At 49.2% G+C, this 19,605-nt stretch overlaps 1 protein-coding gene and 1 pseudogene across 3 annotated transcripts; one reads left to right on the top strand and one right to left on the bottom strand.

Annotated features, from left to right (window-relative positions):
* Positions 1–539: 539 nt before the first annotated feature.
* Positions 540–12,269, bottom strand: LOC125407497 (small ribosomal subunit protein uS9m pseudogene; annotated as a pseudogene).
* Upk3a (uroplakin 3A) lies at positions 12,170–18,184 on the top strand. Of its 3 annotated transcripts, none has more exons than XM_048444956.3 (6): positions 12,170–12,329; positions 13,084–13,239; positions 14,201–14,480; positions 14,698–14,780; positions 16,293–16,425; positions 17,880–18,184. In XM_048444956.3, exons 1-6 carry the CDS (start codon positions 12,278–12,280, stop codon positions 18,037–18,039), a joined length of 864 nt encoding a protein of 287 aa, XP_048300913.3. In that variant the 5' UTR covers positions 12,170–12,277; the 3' UTR covers positions 18,040–18,184. The 3 variants fall into 3 exon arrangements, with proteins under 3 accessions (XP_048300913.3, XP_085534653.1, XP_048300914.3); XM_048444957.3 differs by having other exon boundaries at positions 12,306–12,446; XM_085678527.2 differs by lacking the exons at positions 14,201–14,480; positions 14,698–14,780.
* Positions 18,185–19,605: the final 1,421 nt, after the last annotated feature.

The following is a 19,605-nucleotide window of genomic DNA, read 5'->3' on the forward strand; positions in this document are numbered from 1 at the left end:
CTCCTAAGGGACAGGACACCAGATGTGCTGGTTCCGATGGACACGCACCCCATAAGAAGGCCCAAAGCTGAGAAGGACCCAGAGCTGAAGCAGGGGCCATTATGCTATCCACTCAGGTTGAGTTACACCACCCTCAGGGACCTTCCCATCGAGCCACTAAGGTGACAAACCCAGATGATATCCCAGGAACTTATTCCTCCCCTGTTGTGGCTTTACACATATTTGTGTGATTATGTGATACACGACACCTCCGGTACAGTCTCCCGAGGGCTGGCTCTGTTCAGTAACTGCTAGGATAACAGCACATAGAGGGCACTTCCTACATACTAGCTCAGTGATACTTTTCTTTTTTTTTTAAACGAAACTAACATTATTTGTATTATTTTTAATGATAATCACAACAAAACAGCACTTAAAAATAAATCATGTTATGACTCAAACTAAAAACAATGTCTAAATGTGCTGCCTGCCCTTGGTCAGTGTACACGAATGTGCTCTACCATGAACCGGGCATAAAGACATAGGTGCTCCTTGCTCGCCTGTGAAAGTCTTAGTTAGCGCTTCTTCCAGGTGAACTTCCTTCGGGCACCCTCCTGGCCTGGCTTCTTCCATTCTCTGATCCACGGGTCAGGAGTAAGTAGTCCAGCTGGTCTCATCCACTCTATCTCGTCCTCGGTGACGAAGCCGCACAAAGCGCTGGCCATTGCCAAACGTATGGCTCCCGCGTGCGCTGATCTCCACCCCCCGGAGACTGTGCAGGTTGCATTGTGTTTCTCCAGCCGGTCCAGGAAGTGGAAAGGGAACATGAGCTGTTCTCTGTCCTGTGTGACAGGAAAGTGAAGCAGATAATCAACTCCGTTCACGTGGATCTTCCCACTTCCGTGCTCGGAAACAGTCGCCTGTGCTGTGGCGCTCTTCCTCCCGCCTTCGCTGGCGCTGAAGGCCATGCCTCGCTCCGTGCTGCACGGCTCCATCACCTGCTTCTTTGATTGGATGGCTAGACTTTTGCGGAACCTCTGCACAAATTCTTCCTCGACAGGACCATATGGCAATGTCAATAACTTTTCCAGCAGTCGAATGAACTGCACATAATCTTGACCTGACAGTTTTCCCACTAACATTTCTTCTAGTTCCTCCTTAATCAGCCATCTGCTGCCAATCAGGTCTCTGGACTCCGTTTTCTCTGAAAGTGGACCTCTGTGCGTTTCCAGCTGGAGGACCTTTCCATACACTTCATGCATTAATGAATAGTATGATTGTTCAACAGTGTAGAAGAGAAAATTAAATGAACGGCCATCTTCTCCCCACTGGATTGCTCTTTGTTTTGGAAAAATTTGTTCAGGATGCTTCATTATTGGCCTGGCTTGCTTCTCAAACAAACCACTTGGAAAAAGGTAAGCATTAGCTCTGCCAATATCCTCTTTGGTAAAAGTTTCCGGGTCTTCTCCCGTAACGTTGGCTTCAACGTTATGTTGAAGTCTTCAATCTGCTTTTTAATAAAATTCTCTGTATATGATTCCTCTCTTGAGGCTTGGGCATTCTTCTTTGTTGTTACAACTGTGGTATGTGGTATGTGGTATGTGGTATGTGATATAGCTTTAATAGCTATATCAAAGTCGGTGTGGTGTCTTTAAGCCAGTGTCGTTCAGAGGTGGTCCAGAATTAGTGCTCTTATACAAGAAGCTTCAGAAACTTGCCGCCTTCCACCATGCGAAGATTCAGTGAGAAAGGCACCGCCTAAAATACCCTCATTAGACATAGAATCTCCAGAAACCTTGACTGTGGACTTGCCAGGCCTCGGAACTTACTCTGCTTCAGGAGGCAGCTACCTTGTTCCAAGTGTATTTCAGCAAATTCCTCTATCGCTTCACCCATCCTGTGTGGTCTCGATGAAATCTTCAGACTGAAAGAGAGTGGTTTTGTCTTCTAAACTTATTCTTTGAGGGACTGGAGAGATGGCTCGGGAGTTCAGAGCACCTGTTGCTCCCGCAGAGAACCTGGGCGAGTTTCCCCACACTCACATGGTTTATAGTCATTCATAACTCCAGTTCCAGGGGATCTGCTGGCCTTTTTTTGACTTCCATGGGCACCAGATACACATGTGGTCTGCATACAAACATGCAGACAAAACACTTTAACACATAAACACACACACACACATGCATATGTATGTATTTGAGACAGGGATCTCTCTATGTAGTTTTGGTTGTCCTGGAACTTGCTCTGTAGGCCAGGCTGGCCTCGAACTCTGCAGGAGGCCTGCCTCTGCTTCCTGAGTGCTGGGATAAAAGGCGTGCACCACTACCACCCAACTCTACTTTTCATTTGTTTGTTTTAAATTACTTGTATGGGTATGTGTACATCAGTGCAGGTACCCTCAGGGGCATCAGATCTTCTCTGGCTACAGTTACAGGCAGTTGTGAGCTGCCCTGTATGGGTGCTGGGAACTGAACTCCATTGCTCTGCAAGAAAGGAGTACCATCCTCTAACCTCTGATCAGCCTCTCTAGCCCAACTCCTTCATTTTAATTATGGTTGCTTGCATGAGTATGGGATTATAGGCATGCACCGTCATGCCCCACACATTATCTTATAAATACAGCAGACCTCAAAGGAGACATGATGGTCATTTTAAAATAAGGACATAGTGCAAGAAAGTATGGGGACTTGCCCGGGGTTATTTATACATTCAGATGCCCCGTGCACGAGGACCCTTGTGAACCAGTCTGGGAAGACTTTAAGGGTTATAAGGGCATAGATGGTTGGCTGAGGACAAGGATGTGAACTGGAGAGCTAATTCTACAGCAGGCATAGTGTTCTGATGTCAGGAAGTAACTTCTCAGGGCTGCAACAGAAAGGGTCAAGTCAGAGCTGCTGCCTTGCACCTGACCTGAGGCGGATGGCAAGAGGGTCTGGGAGAAACCAGGGGAGTGAAGGGGCAAACAAAGTTCTAAGTCCACCCACTAAAGTCCTACTGGTTGGTTGGACAGTGTCTTCCCTCTGGGCCTCAGTTTCTCCACCAAACCACTATGGAGACAGTGTATCTAGAGATTCATGGAAACCCCTTGCAGACAACCATGAAGTGACCCAGATGGACAGGGTGGGAGCAATAGTCAAAGCACACAGAGTTCTGGGGACCCCCCCACCCACCCATTTTCTTCTTCCAGCTTGCCTAAGAACTTCTAAAACAGCCTTTGGGAATGGGAGAACACAGAACCAAGCTGCACCCTGGCACCAGATGCAGGCTTTCAAGAGTCTAGGGAGGTCACCAGGTTTGAGATGCAGACTCTCAAGAGTCTAGGGAGGTCACCGGATACCAGATACAGGCTTCAAGAGTCTAGGGCAGTCACTGTGGCATTTAGCCCAGTGAGGCCAGGGTGAGACTCATCGTCAGTCAGACTGTCTCATGGGGTTTCTGCAAGTTGCTCCCTAGAGTCTGCATTCATACTCCTTTTTCCCAAACTATAGCTGTTATTTATGTATATATCACCACAACCTTCAATTCTCTTTTTTAATCTCAAAACAAATTTTAATTATTTTTCAATCAAAGAATTTTTTATACAATATATTCTGAACCCATTTTTCTCCTCTTCCAACTCCTTCTAGCCCCTCTCAACCTCCCCACCCACTCAATTCTATACCCTCTCTCTCTTTAAAAAAACAAAAACCAGAAACGACCACAGAACTCCCACAAAAGCACAAACATCGAAGCTAAAATATACAAGCAAAAGACCAGTAAGACAAAAAAATGCCTAAACGAAGCAAAATGATGCAAAACGCCCACAAAACCACCCCTGAGTTAATTTTGTGTTAGCCAACTACTCCTGGGCACGGGGCCTCCCCGGAAGTGAGATTAATATACTCGGTGACACTCCACTGGAGAAAACTAGGTTTTCCTTTGCTTGGTGGTATCAATTGCACTGAGCATTTTGGTTAGGGGTGAGACCCTGCGTCCAGTTCCCCTTCTCAGTGTGGGTTCACCTCTGCCTGAACCTGTGCCCGCCCTGTGCACTCAGCCATAACCTCCATGAGTTCATAGGTCTATCATTTGCATTCATTCTTTTGGCTCAGACCCACTAGGGTTGGCCCAGGATATGGGGCCTGTGGGAACCTGGTGACAAGATTTAGTGGGAGATAGGGGGACAAGGGAGTGATCAGAAAAGGGTTTCCAGACCTCACAGTTGACAGACAGAGCCAGGTCTGCTGCAGGCTTCATTCCAGTTGTTGACAAACCAGTTTTGTCCTACTAACCCAGAAAAGTTAACCTTTCTGCGGTGCGTGCAGTAGCCAAGCCTGCTGGTCCCCGCCCAAATGCCCTTCTGGATTGTCATGTAGGCTTCTCCAAGGCCCTGGTGAATCTGACCTAACTCAGCTCTCCGTGTCCAGCATGAGATGGGGCAGCAGGCAGGAGAGGAGCATGTTGCCAAAAGTCAGGTTGTCAATCAGTGAATCGACCTGTGTCTGTTGCTCAGGAGAAACTGCCTCCAGGGACTGCCCCAGGCTTGAGACTCAGATCCTGACCCAGATGGACACTGTCAGGAACAGGAAATCCCTGACATCTGACCTCCTCTGTGACTTCAGGTCCTCTCCTGTAGTATGAAGGGGAGCAGTAGGTCTTGGATCCCCCTCCCTGGATCTGTAATCACCCTGGCCTCTCTCAGGTGTCAGATTCCAGTTCCAATCCTGACTCCTCCAGCCAGTCCTGGATCCTCTAGATACCCATCCCCTTATTTGGACCCTACATCTAACGCATTGATGGTGACCTGTTGGTGTAACCTTCAAAACACACTTGCAAACTTTCCTCCCGTCTGCTCCAGAGCCATTCTGCGCCAGTGTCCTTCCAGGGCACCTTGTCTGGAATGACCTAAAATGAACTTGACACCCACAAAGAGCTTTTTTCCCCCATTCTAAGCTATGTATACCAATTTTTAAAGCCTACTTATAACTTGTTATGTGCATTCCGTGTTTGGCCTACATGCATGTCTATGTGAGGGAGTCGGGGGTCAATGGGACTTGAGTGACAGACAGTTGTGAGCTGCCATGTAGGTGCTGGAAATGGAACCCGGGTCCTTTGGAAGGGCAGCCAGTGCTATAACTGCTGAACCACCTCGCCAGCCCCTTTAAAAGCATATTCACTCATCTAGTATTAATAAACTTACATACCCCACAGGACATGGGGTATGTAACAAGCCCCTGTCTCTACCCTCAGCGGGATTTTGCTCTTGGATGTGACTCCCCGACAGGAGCTGCTTGGGTTGTAATGCTCTTAGATGATGCCTACGCTTTCACAGCAGACAACTGAACGTGGGTCCTTTGTAAGAGCTGTACGTGTTGGGTTTTTTGGTTTTGTCTTGGTTTTTTGGTTTTTCAAGACAGTGTTTCTCTGTGGCTTTAGTGCCTGTCCTGGAACTAGCTCTTGTAAACCAGGCTGGCCTTGAACTCACAGAGATCCACCTGCCTCTGCCTCCCAAGTGTTGGGATTAAAGGCATGTACCACCATCGCCCGGTTGAGTTGTATTTATTTTTAAATGCTGAGCTGTCAGGTAGTTTATGAATGTATTATGAAGGTTGAGCCCCAAGAGAGGTGGGATTGTTTAAAGCCATCTGGAAGTGCTCAGAGCAGGGGCAAGATGGGTGACCATCAGAAGCCTGGGACTTTGGGTTTCTTCTCTTGGGTTGTAAGAAACAAACCATTATAGCCATTCTCCACACGAGGTACAGTGAGATTAGAGAAGCAGGAGGCACTGGATCCCTGTCTTCTGTAGCTGGCTCCACGCGTCTAGACGCTATGTAGTCATTCTAGGGTTCAAAGTCTCAGGCAGTGGGCTCTGTAACTGAGCCCATGATAAGAAAAAGCACAAATTTTGAACCCCATCATATGCGTTAGGTAAGGCTTTGTGTGCTGAACCAATAGGATGGGGTCGCTGGGGCGGGAGCAATACTAGACACTCCCTGAAGAACTCAGCCAGTGTAGACTTCAAGCGGGAAGGGAAATGCATCAGGAATATGAGTACCAGTTCTATTCCAAAGGGGCCCACCAGCCATTTTGCCATTTTGATTTCCCTATTATGAGTCTCCACTACACTTATTACAAAGTGAGGACTCCCATTTCCCACAGTGTCTTTCTGCTTTCTTAGAGTGATGGACTCCCACAGCCTCTGTCAGCAGGGTCAGAGACTAACACTGAAAGCCTTGTCCTGTTACACTGCCGGCAGACTCCCTAGCCTGTAAACCCATGAGGCAGGTCTGTCTGGCCTCTTGGAAAAGCAGCTCAGGGGTAAGAATTTCGACCCCACAATCTGCCGACGCTGTACTGGAAAGAGGCCTGCACAGGGCTGGGCTGTTCTTAACCTTTCTCGGCACTGAACTTCCTGATGCTCCCACACTGGTCCCGGAGACCAGGGTTCAGGAAGCAGTTGACTGCATTTTGTACACAAACCCAGATCACGAGTGGAATGAAGTTCAGCCACTTTCAGCCAGTCTCTGGTTGAAAAGGGAAAATTGGACTGAACTTCTGATCCTCCTGTCTCCAACTCCTGACGGATTTACGTCGGGCTGCTACGTAAGCACGCTGTCAGAAGTTTTAAGGCCATCCTCCATTACACACAGAATTTTTTCTGTGTTTTCTATAATCTGAGGCCAGCCTGCTACTTGAGACCTGGGATTTATCAGAAAAAGGAAGAGAAAAGAAAAGAAAAGAAAAGAAAAGGAAAGGAAAGGAAAGAAAAGGCCTCAAAGACCGAGCAAAAGAGAGAGAGAGAGACAGAGAGAGACAGAGAGAGAGAGAGAGGAACAGAGAGAGACAGAGAGAGAGAGAGAGCCAAAGACAGAGGCAGGAAGCAGAAGAGACAGAGTGAGTTTCAGGCTGCATAGTGAAACAGTCTCAAACAAAAAGCACAACAAACCAAGATATTATTAACTTGCAAAAAGCTTTTGAAATGTTTACACATGGCTGTGGCCACTATAGGGGCATGGGAAGTATCAAGGCTGGTTCTTTGTCTCTTGCGATGACTGAGTCATCTTGCCTAGGGGTCTTCGTTAGTCCCCTGTCCTTTGAGATCAGCACCAGTCACCCCCAAGGGAACTGGCCGACATCATTCCTCGTGAATCTCCCAGTCAAGTTCCAAAGCCAGCAGGCTTTAAAGTGGAGACCTGACTACAAACCCGAGGAGGTTTTGCTTTATTTATTTTGCTGAGCATGTTTGGGCCTTTGGGGATTATTATTTAAACATTTCCCCTTAATTGAACAAAGCGGGAGATGAGAAGATATTGTGTTTGTTTTTCTCATAGGAAACAGCAGGGCCTGGAGAAGTCATGAGATTGCAGGCCTGCTCTCTCTCACCAGCGGCTGCGCCAGTGACATCAATCCTGAGGACCCCCAGTAAAAACCCAGGTGCACAAACAATCACAAAGTCAGAAAAGCCAGCCAGTAAAAACTCTTGCAGGAAACCCCGTCCCTGCTCTGGAGCGCCTATTGTTGGGACTTTCTGGCTGCCCAGAATAAATTGTCTACCCAGCGAGTCAGAGCCCAGGGGTGTCCAGCTCCACCCCATTCACAGAGGGGAACCGATTCCTAGAGAGGGGACAGTCCAGAACTCCTCCCAACACCCCCTTTTTCTCATATTGCTGAAAGTGAACCCAGAGTCTCATGCGTGCTAGACAAGTGCTCTGTCCTTGAGCTATGTGCCCAGCCCTTCCCCCACATTTTTACACTGAAAAATGTCAAGCCTGTAGGAATTCTGGGCAGCACAGCAGTGTGCAAACTCATTTCCATTTACAACTGTTGACAAGAAGCACACTTCCTTCATCTGCTCTCTCTTCCGGTCTGACTGGAGACGCTTCACCCTCGCTCCCGCCCCAGCCCTGCCCTCCAGCCTGCCTTGCCTTTCGCACAACCTCATCACCACTATAAAAATTGAACCTCTTTAAAAGAATAAAGAAAAATTATTTTTCCATGCTAGGCTTGGTGACCTTTAATCCCAGCACTCTAGGGGCAGAAGCAGGTGGATCTCTCTGAGTTCCAGGTCAACCTGGTCCACATCACAAGTTTCAGGACAGCCAAAGTTACATAGTGAGATCCTGTCTTAAACTAACTTTCTTTCTTTCTTTCTTTCTTTCTTTCTTTCTTTCTTTCTTTCTTTCTTTCCTTCCTTCCTTCCTTCCTTCCTTCCTTCTTTCTTTCTTTCTTTCTTTCTTTCTTTGGGATAAGAGGTATATATATATTTGTGTGTGTGTGTGTGTGTGTGTGTGTGTGTGTGTGTGTGCCACAGTATTCTCGTGGGAGGCAATTCTCTCCTTTTACTGTTACCAGATTTGGGGACACAGACTGTACCCCAACAAATCAGATTCAATCCTCTGTCAGTGATAAGGCATTTAAAGCTGCCCAATTAACATCAAAAGACAGAAAATGAGATTTATTCAACATGACGGTAGTGGGTAGAGGGACAAAGAGATTCAGGGGTTCCAGGTTTATCTTAGGGCCCTGAAGAGAGATTCAGTGCTATACAGAACTCAGCAGTGTGGGTCAAGTTATGACCCCACACACCACTGACCCATCACTGTCTCTTCTCTAAGGAAGGCTGACAAGTTATGAACGTCTGTCCTGGAGAGAAATGTCCTCTCTGGTCAGCCCAGGCTTTGAGTTTTCTCGCCTCCCTAAGTGAGATTCCTGGTGGGATTCTAGTGTCTTGGGATCCACTGTCCGATAGTCCTACAGTCAAAGTGAAGGACCCTCGCCTCGATTTAGAATATCTGCATCCTGTCGGATGGTGGCAGTGGTACACGCCTTTCGTCACAGCACTCTGAGGCAGGCGGATCTCTGTGAGTTCAAGACCAGCCTGGCCTACAGAGGAAGTTCTAGGACAGCCAGGGCTATATAGAGAAACCCTGTCTCAAAAAAAAATCAGTCAATCAATCAATCAAACAGGAATATCTGCATCCCTGGCAGATAGAGATTCTGGAAATCAAACCCTGGGTTGTCTGGCTTAGCAGCAAGCCCCTTTATCCACTACCCAAGCCATCTCACTGGTCCAGAGATTTAATGTCTGTGCACTATTGTTATTTAATATGCACCACATGCTACTAGTTGCCCTTATTACAGAGATTATAACAGTGTACACTGTGCAGCACTCTGTGTATGCATCAGAGTGTGTGTGGCACCAGGGGCAGAACTCAGGTCTTGTGCCTGTTAGCCAAAGTGCTCTACCACTGAGCTACAGTCTCAGCCTCTGGACCAGGAGACTCAGGCAGCTCAGGCTGGCCTCGAACTTGAGATTCTCCTCTCTTCTAAGTGTGGGGACTACAGGCCCGTGTCACTGTGCCTGGGTAGGTGGCTTGATTTTAGAAGAATAAGCCGGAAGTTTGCTAAATGCAAACTCTGTAGGTGCTATGTGCCCTTAGTCCCCTTGAGCTCGCCTCAGTTCTCAGTCTCTGTTTGACTTTGTCTTTTCTCTCTCATGATGCTGACATTTGTAAAGCAGTGTGGCCGGTTGTTTGGCAGACAGGCCTCGGTTTGTGTCTGTTTGCTTCTTGCCGAGTAGACCCAGGTGAAACTTGGGGGGCAGGATACTGCATAGGTGCCTTTGCGTCCTCACTGCTGTTAGTCCAGGAAGCATGTGCTATCTGTCTGTTCAGTGATGCCTGGCTAGGACATTGCATTAAGCTAGTATCTCTAGATCTCTGTACAGAATCTGTATTGACTCAAGGACTTGTATTTTATCAGATGGGCTAAATGCAAAAAAAATTACCACCTTTGTTTATTTTGTGCTCAAAGTTCCTCAGATTGGGTGATGGGTGCCTCTTCAAGCCTGTCTAGACTGGCTCCTTTGACATGTGTTCACCATTCTTTAGCAGATTTCAAAAGTCCAGCTTCTCCTGCCTTGCCCATCCCGGCCTGGAGTCAGCCCTTCTCCAGGGTCCAGGAGACCTTTGGCCAGGAAGTAGATTTTAGAATGTAATGTAAGCATTTTACCTTTGCTGGGGTGTGGGAGGGTAGGAGTGGGAAAACAGCTAGGCTCTTTAAGTGGTCAGAAAAGGTAAAAACAAAACAAAACCACCAACATTTTGATTAATTTGTGTGTGTATGTGTGTTGTAAACATGTGCATGTGTGTTTTCATGTGCATGTGTGTTTGTGTGTGCATGTGTGTTTGGGTATATGTGCTTGCATGTGCATGTATGCTTGCGTGCATGTGTGTGTGTTTGTGTGTGCTTGTGTGCTTGCATGTGGGTTTAGTTGTATGTTTGCATGTGCATGTATGTTTGTGTGTGCGTGTGTGTTGGGTATATGTGTTTGCATGTGCACGTATGCTTGTGTGCATGTGTGTGTGTTTGTGTGTGCTTGTGTGCTCGCATGTGAGTTTATTTGTATGTTTGCATGTGCATATATGTTTGTGTGTGCATGTGTGTTTTTGTGTGCTTGTGTGTTTGCATGTGCAGGCCAAAGGTCAGCATCAGGTGTCTTCCTCTATATACTATATATTTTTTTGAGATAGTCTCTCACTGAACATCGGGCTCATCTTGACAAGACTAGGTAGTCAGAGAATCCCAGGGCTCCTCCTGTCTCTGTCTCCTTAGCACTGGAATTCTAGCTGTGCCACTGTGCCTGGTTTCTCACATGGGTGCCGGGGATTTGAACTTGGGTCCTCATGCAAGTCAAGCACTTTACCAGCAGGCCCATATTCCTTGTCCTATCTTGCTCTGTAGTGTTCTTTCTCTATCCCAAAGCTTCCTCATTCTCTAGCAAGCACAACTTCAGTGCTAGGGTACCACAGAATTTGCCCTCCCCTCCCCACCACCAACAAGTGACCAGCAAGGTCCTGGGTTCTAGCTCAGGAATTGTATCCTTAGAGGTTTTCCAAAGAAGGGCCTGAGATAGTTGCTTGCACCTTTGCTCAGATCCAGATTCCACACAGATGAGCATATTATCCATTCCACACTTTATTAATTTACTGGTTCTGCACCCATGCTTTTTGGTCTGTATGCCTTAAATATAAAACTGATTTAAGATGCACTTGGAGGTGTGCACAGATTCCTGACACTGGAGGGAACTGGTTAATTTAGGTGAAGACCCCATCCTTTCTCTCTTCTTTTTCCAAGTGCTGATCATTTATCTGTTCCTCTTAAAGACTTACATTGGCTGGACTCAGAAATAGAAGCTGTCGGCGAGGACAGCCCACGTCTCTTGGCAATCTGTTCCTGGTGTTTTTCTTTGATTTCCTTCATTCTCTTGGCCAAAAGTTTAGCACATTCTGCAGCCTCTTCCTTGTTTTCCTTAGTGTGTTGTTACATTGGTGTTTGTGTTTCAGGATATGTGGGTAACAAGATGCCAGTCTGGGTGCTTTGGTGCTGAGTCTCTTAGGTTTAAGGGCTTCCTGACAACATGTTAGTGGACACCATCTTCTCTAGAGAGACCACTGTTGGCAGATTATTGCCAGCTCTTTTGGGCCCCAACAGTAGAAGCACTGTAGTGTCTCTCTCTCTCTCTCTCTCTCTCTCTCTCTCTCTCTCTCTCTCTCTCTCTCTCTTTTACAGGAACATTCGGATCTGACAACAGTGGCTGGGAAGACTGTTCAACTTCATCTTAACAGACCCATCAGCAGAAGAGGCGTCAAGAAAAAGAATGGGGTTTCTTCTCTCCCTCCTCCTTCAGTTCTGCTGGGGGAGGGGGGACGATTCAGGGTCCTACTTGGCCTAACCAAGCATCTACCACTGAGCTGCACTCCAGTCCACCATCACTATTGTCGGTTGATTCTCAGGAAGCAATGAGGGGTTAAAGGCTCTATTCCGTTCCTTGTCCTGGTCCCACCAGTTCCTGGCCCTTCTCAGCCTCTCTGGACCTCTGTCTTGCACGGTCTGAGAACAGAAAAGCCCATCATGCAGGACTTCATTTTTCCACGAGTGATAATTTCACCAGCATCTGGCACATAGTATGAGCTCATGCTTGTCGGAATTAGTGTCTCTATAGTGTAGAAACTGAGATTCGGAAAATGAGGATGTCTCGGACGGCATTGTGAAAGCATCAGCTCAGCTTCAGCACGCAGTAGAAGCTTTGGGGAAGGGGCAGAGATGGTCAGGAGCTGTGGTTGAAGGTGCCCAAAACAGCACTGGAGGGAGGAGCCCAGGGCTGGGCTGTATGCAAATACTACACAGAGAGGCTTCGAGTTGGCCCGCTCGAGAGGGGCGGGGCGTGCCGTTGCTGGTGGCAGGTGCTCAGGGTTGCGCAGGGCAAGAAGTGCGCTCTGCAGGTTGAAGCGCTGTTCGCTGACGCTCATCTCGGGCGATGCTCCTGCTCTGGGCCCTGCTGGCCCTCGGATGCCTGCAGTGTGGCTGGAGTAAGCGGGGGATGAGAACACCGGGACGTGTCCAGGGAGGGCCGAGAGGAGCGGAGACGCGGAGTGGCACTAGGAAACTCATTTAGGGGGTCTAGGATTCCAGCAATAGAGACACAGGTATTAGCAGCTGTATAAGAGAAACAGCCAACATTTATGTGTTTCCTTTGATGGCAATCCCAGCACCCTTCTGTGGGCCAGCCTCCACCCTCTGAGGGGTGTTGCCGGAGAACACCATACAGGGACTGCAGAGAACAGACCCAGTCCTGTGGATACCCAACGGACTTGGGGAGAATGGACCAGTCCCTGGAGTGGTAGGGATGGTCCATATTGGGATAGCGTTAGACGAGTCTGCAGGGGCTGAAGCTGAGAGTAGACATGGAAGAGCCCTGAACTTTTGGACCTGTCTGTTTCCTGAGAGACTGGACCACTGGGGAGTTGCCAAGGGTCCTAGAGGAAGGAAAATGGATGTGGTTAGAGTAAAGGGTTCAAGTGAAGAGTGAGCAGGGAGGAGGGGGAAAGGCTCTGGGACAGAGAGAGACCTTACAGAGTCAGATAGAGGGCAGCTGGGGTGGGTAGGGATGTGGGGTAGGATGTGCAGAGTGGGCACAGCAGCACTGAATATCTCCAAGAGAAGTTTGTGAATTGGCCCATTGGGAAGGCCAAGCTCAGGGCAAGACATGCAGTAAGTGCTCAGATACTTCTGTGCCCAAGGATGTGCCCAGAGGTCAGCTCCAACCCTCATTGCCTTCGCCAGCTGTGAACCTCCAGCCCCAACTGGCCAGCGTGACCTTTGCCACCAACAACCCCACCCTCACCACCGTGGCCTTGGAGAAACCTCTGTGCATGTTCGATAGCTCGGAGCCACTCAGCGGTACTTATAACGTTTACCTCTATGCCATGGTCGACTCAGGTAAGGAATCTGTTTCCCTCTCAAAGGGTCCTTGACAGTCCACAGGGAGGAGGAGGGAGCTGGGTGATGGGACATTGCACGCCTGGGGAGGTCTAGGACCCCTTTGCTCATCATTGCCCATGCACACACTGACACCACTGGGGCTGTGCCCCAGACCTGAACTTGTGCTGGCATCCAGGCTGGTGGGGGAGACATCAGATTCTGAGTACCTGCCTAGCACCTGCTGCCCCGTCCACTTTAGAGTCGATGTCTGCAAGCAGCATGCAGGGCATTATGGTAGAGCAGAGGATCAAGGCAAGAGTGTTGGGGGTCCTTCTCTGGGGTTCCTACAATTGCATTGTGATCTCACTGACTTTTAAACCTAGGTCGTTTCAGGGTTTTCCCCAGGATTGCTCATCGTGACCCAGCCCACAGCCCTTCAATGCAAGCTTCTGGGTTTGGGAACCATGTACCCACTAACAGCCTCCCGAGGTTTCCCAGTATTCCATCCTGTGAACATGTCTCTAAAGCTACCTTTAAGTGTCCAATCTATAGGCATCTGGGGTAATTTTCTGCCATTTCGCAGAAGTTCAGAGGCCAGATATACCAAGTGATCGGTCCAAGTCACCCATATAGTAAAGAAGAAATGTGAGATCCAATTCGAGTCTGGCCACATGCACCTTGGCATTACCCCACCCCTTCCCATTCTACAGGGGAAAGAATCCAGGGCTGCCAGCTGCAGGTAGCAGATGTCTGTTGAGCTGGGGGTTACAGGGCATTGCAAGACAGAGCAAGTGAGAGATGAACCCACCACCTCACAGTGAAGCGCTCCTGTACTCACTGAGTTTGCGCACATGCCAATCATCCTAGTGCTTGGAGTCAACCTGGGCAGACTTGAGCTTGGGAGTGTGTGCTGGGTGACTGAGCGGTTGCCGCTGAGTTGTAGTGGTCGGGGTCCTGACTCCCAGCACTGCCTCTGCAGCCAGCTCCAGGAATGTGTCTGTACAGAGCAACACTGGAACTCCACTGAGCACCACCTCCCAGCAAACCCAGGGCGGGAGGTCAGGCCCCTACAGAGCTGTGGCCTTTGACCTGACCCCTTGTGGTGACTTGCCCAGCCTGGATGCTGTTGGAGATGTGACCCGGACCTCGGAGATTCTGAATGCATACCTAGTCAGGGTGGGCGACAACGGGACCTGCCTTTGGGACCCCAACTTCCAGGGGCTCTGCAACCCACCCCTGTTGGCAGCTACTGAGTACAGGTGGGTGTTAGCGGCTGCAGGAGAACAGGAGACCCAAGGGGGGGGACAAAATGGGGGAAGTCATACTACTCAAGGACCAGGTGTCCTGACCCCACCCATAGCTGTCTTCTGGAAGTCTTCCTGTGTGTCCCCCATGGTTCTCCTCTCTCCTGTTTCCAGTGGCTGAGCACAAAGGATAGATGAAAGTCAAAGTCACTCTTAATCCGTCTTCCTCCAGGTTCAAATATGTCCTGGTCAACATGTCCACAGGCTTGGTACAGGACGAGACTCTATGGTCGGATCCCATCCGCACCAACCGGCGTAAGTGCGTGCTGGTGGTGGCAAGTCAGTCCTGGGATACTCCTTAAGGAACCCCAGCAATGCAGGGCTAGGGATTGATCGAAAGGAGAGTTGACTGCCCCTGGGGAAAGTCCCCCAAACAACTGGCCACTGTGCTGTTGAATACAATGCTTCTTGAGATGTTTTCATCGGAACCAACCCTTCCCTCTTCCATGCTTGAGATTGGTCCAGGCTGGGTGTATTAAAGTCAGGGTCACCTCTCTGGATTCAGAGATGGGTGGCCCTGTGAGAACTCACAATAGCAAGCATCTGTGACAACGCAGGATGGCCCAAAGACTGGAGATTAGGTGGAAGAACTCAGGAAGAACCACATCTTTCCTTACTCAGAATCTTTGAACCCCTGAGGCAGGCAGCAGGAGCCAGAAAACTGCAGAACAACCGAAGTCATGCTTGCACCCCCTCTAGTCCCACTGGGGTTCTCAGTAGGGAGCGCAGGGTCACATGGACTTACGTCAAGGGAACATCCATGCTTTGCAGAGATAGACCTCATCTGATCATGACTGTGGGACCCCAGTGCAGAAACTTTCTGCTTCCTACTTCTGTCCCAGCAGTATGAGGGCCACTTGAGGCAGGTTCCAGAAGGTCGCCTGAGCTCACACACTAGTGAGGGACATGAAGATGTGAGGGATCTTGACGGGTGGATGAGTGTGTGAATGTACCTGGCTGTGGGTATGACTGAACTACGCGTAAGTTCAAGTGTGTTGTGTCTGCCTGTGGGGTACGTGGTGGGCAGCACACATCTATGAGTGTGTAATGGGTGTAGTGTGTTTAAGGTCTAGCCCATTTGCTGTATGTTGTATGTGGGTATCTGAGGCATGTCTGTGCTGCTGGGTGATCCTACCTATGCTCCCTCCCTGTCACGCCTCCTGTGACATTCCCATTTATTGTGGTCTTGCAGAAATAGCCTTGAGATCCTTGGAGCTGAGTCCTGGCTCTAAGCCTGGTCTCTGTCCCTCACACAGTGGACACCTCCACCTCCTTGTCTAGCTAGTGTCGTGTGATTCCTCTAGGAACGCCTGGAGCCAGTCCTAAGGGTTAGCCTCCAGGTTTCAGTGTTTGTGAGACTACCTAGACCTAGGGTACCAAAGTGGAGTGCGAACTCAGTCAGGTCCCCAGGGATCTATGTAAACAGTGCCACAAGTCACTTGCGCACTGTAGGACCTGCCCGTTGTTCCCAAGGGTAACACTGACCAAAAAGATCGAAAGCCACAACCCCTCTGAACACTTTGCTCAACTTTATTTTGTTTCGAATAAGTATGCTGTCCATGACACCAGAAGTCTTAAGTTAGTATATATCTAACCTTCTGCAAACAGAGTGAGTGACCAGGAACATGCAGACTACGGAAGTGGATGAGGGGCAGGCAGGCTCTGGGTATGTAGGTCACCCTGGAATTCAGGCAGCCAGAGCAGGGGATTCCTGGACCCGGAATCTGTACCGGGTCTGGGGAGTAAGTGGCTTGTGGTCCTCTGCAGCTATCCCGTACTCAGTCATCGACACGTGGCCGGGCCGGCGGAGCGGAGGCATGATTGTCATCACTTCCATTCTGGGCTCCCTACCTTTCTTCCTGCTCGTGGGCTTTGCTGGAGCCATTGTCCTCAGCTTTGTGTGAGTACCACCAGCTGAGAGGGCTGGAGCCTGGAGACAGAGCAACACCCTCCCCAGGAAAGATTCAGCACTGGGTCCTTTGAGACCGGGCAGGGAGTGGAAGCCAGGGGCTGCCTGCCATGGTCCGGGAGAAAGCAAACAGAGCCCTGGGATTTCAAGGTCAGGCCATTTACCAGGGTTGAAGGAAGGGCTCAGGTGCAACCCAGGTTGTGGACAGTGGGCCCGTTTATACCTCAGCTCTTGGACTGGGAGTGTAGCTCAGTGGAGCACTTGCCTAGAATATGGGAGGCTCTGGGTTCAATCCCAACATCCCCCACAAAAGACAGGCTTTAGCTGTGATGGAGTTTTGGGACCTCAGGAAGACACACAGGCCCTTGGTTTCCCCATCTGGAAAATTAAGGTGACAATAATATGTACAATAGAGGGTAAAGGTCACCTGGAATTAGCTCCGTGAAGCCCTCAGAGCAGTGCTTAAGAGTTGTTATTTAATTCGCCCATTCAGGTGGGGAAACTGAGGCCTGGTAGTGGGGAGGATATCTCAAGGTCAGATCCTGGGCCTAGAACCTGAGTCTCCGACTGCAGAAGCCTGGGAGGGTGGAGCAGGGCATGAATCAGCTCCCCACCACACACACACACACACACACACACACTGCCACTCAGTGAATCTGCAGTATGCTCACTGGGGAATCCGGAAGCATTAGGAAAGGGCTTGCAACAGCAGCAGCAGGCTGCTTTTCTGGAGGAGAGTTCAGCAAGAGCAAGCTCCTTGCACAGGAGCGGATCCCAATCCCACACAGTGTGCTGTCCAGCCCAGCCACAGCAAGTCTGGAGAACTCAGAGGGATTCCGGAGACTGGTAGGGGTTCTAGTGAGGGTGGGGAAGCAGATGGGAAAGCTTGTCTGAAATTGACTGGGTCCCAGAAAATAGCCAGCCTAGAATGGGCTCAAGAGAAGGGCAGTGAAATCCAATTGTCCCCTGGCATTTAAGTTAAAGCACCTATGATAAATGACAGCAGCCAACAAAAGTCGCTGTCTAGCTAGCAGCTGGACCGCCTTTCTCTCCCTGCTTCATCTCCTAAGCCTCTTTCTCCTTATGATCCTCCTTCAGAATCAGAGCATCTGCCCCCTCCTCCAGGCAGCCTCCCCCGTGAACTTGTCCACCCTGTGTGATCATTGTTGACTGTAATCTGTCCCCTTGACGATCAGGGCACTTTTAAGGCCTGGAACAACGGCCTCCGATTCTCGAGCTCACAGGCATGAAGCTATCCTCATAATTTCAAGAAGGGTGACACTTCCCTTATTCCCGTGGCCTTACACAAAACAGGGGCTACAAAAATACTGTTTGCTGAGATTACATCCTCAAAGGCAATGTATTAAGTTAAAGGCCTCGAGCAGCTGCAGGGGTCCAGGTTTGCGCTGCTCCCCTAACCCTGGCTATCTCTCTTTCTCTGCCAGGGACATGGGCAGCTCTGATGGGGAAACAACACATGACTCACAGATCACCCAGGAGGCTGTCCCCAAGACCCTGGGGACCTCTGAGCCTTCCTACGCGTCTGTGAATCGTGGCCCACCCCTAGACAGAGCCGAGGTGTTCACCAGCAAGCTCCAAGACTGAAACGAGTCCCTGTCCCAGGTGACCTCCTCTTAACCTGGTTTTGCTGTCTGCAATGATGGTGTTTATGCTCTTACTAGGCCAAGATGAAACAAAACTTGTTGGTCCAACTTCATGAAAATCCGTAATAAAATATTCAGTGACAATATCTAGAATGAAAGAAAGCACGGGATAGATACATGAGTAACATCGTACTGGGGATTGGACACTGGGTTTCAGGAGATGGGGACATTGTTGTCAAATTATGGTGCTGAGGGCACATGAGTTACTCAGCTCTCAACCCCGAGTCTCACCATCTTCCCCATCTGTTAATGAGATGCTGGATCTGGGCTCTTATGGGGCCAGTTTGACCTGGCTTCCTAAACTGCTTTCCCCGAGGGCATCATCATAGCCTCTGTTCTGTACCTTCTGGAAAATGGTCTCTGCTTTCAGTTTAGAGTGAGTGAGTTTATTAAGGAGATAGCAAACCCAAGTAAAAGATTAAATAGAAAGAAGTAGGTAGAGAGGGATTAATAGATAGACAGATGACAGATAGAAGGTAGATACATTGTAGGTGATGAATAGAGAGTTAGATGGATGGATGGATAGATAGATAGATAGACAGACAGACAGACAGACAGACAGATAGACAGACAGACAGACAGATAGATAGACAGATAGACAGATAGATAGACAGATAGATAGATAGACAGACAGACAGACAGATAGATAGATAGACAGATAGATAGACAGATAGATGGATGGATGATAGGTAGATAGACGAGTGATAGGTAGATAGAAAATAAAACGTTATCAAGTCAGGTGCTCAGTAACCCAGCAGGAACCCATTAGAGAAGCCCATTTAAGCAGCCAGCTGGGGTTTCCCATGGAGAGTTCTGGGCAGAGGGGAGGACCCCTTCAGGTGAGGCCTCCAAGTAAAAGAACAAATAGCAAGAGAGCAAGATGATGTCATCAAATTGGGCCCTCTCAATATCGAGCAGGAACTGACTGGGGAAGTTGAGGCAGTCAGCTGGAGCTCCCAACTGGCTCTTCTCTCCAAGGCTGAGCTGCCAGACTCCCTTTCCCACTGCAGCCATTTTTATACCTCGGGATAAGCAGACGTAACCCTGGCGGCGTTGGTTTATGTCCTAGTCCTGCATCCTTTCTGTCACAGTTAGAGGGGCAGCGCAGCCCCAGACAAGGGGCCTTGGAGGATTCTCCAGACAATCTCACTGGACTCTGAAGTAGGAAGGGGGTGACAGTCAACTTGCAGAGTGCAAACAGTGAGTACAAATAGCACGTGACAACCGAACAGTGTAATGTAATTGCGGGATCTCGGACCAGCAGGAAGACCAGGAGCCAGTGAATTAGACTGTCACAGAGCAAGCCCAAGAGGCTGCAGGATATACAGGGAGCAGGGAGGGCACTGGGTCCGCTTGTGCTCATGCGTGCATGGAAAGGAACTGTCCCTGTCCCAGGTCTGGGTTCAAGAGACTCATTTCTCTTTTCTGAGTCTCATACCAAGATGCTTCCCCTTTTGGGGTGTGCAAAACACGTCCCAGCCTACTTCTCATCACTGGAAGAGGAGCT

The sequence above is a fragment of the Myodes glareolus genome, chromosome 19 (assembly GCF_982192425.1).
Source record: "Myodes glareolus chromosome 19, mMyoGla1.1, whole genome shotgun sequence".
In the NCBI taxonomy this organism is placed as follows: domain Eukaryota; kingdom Metazoa; phylum Chordata; class Mammalia; order Rodentia; family Cricetidae; genus Myodes; species Myodes glareolus.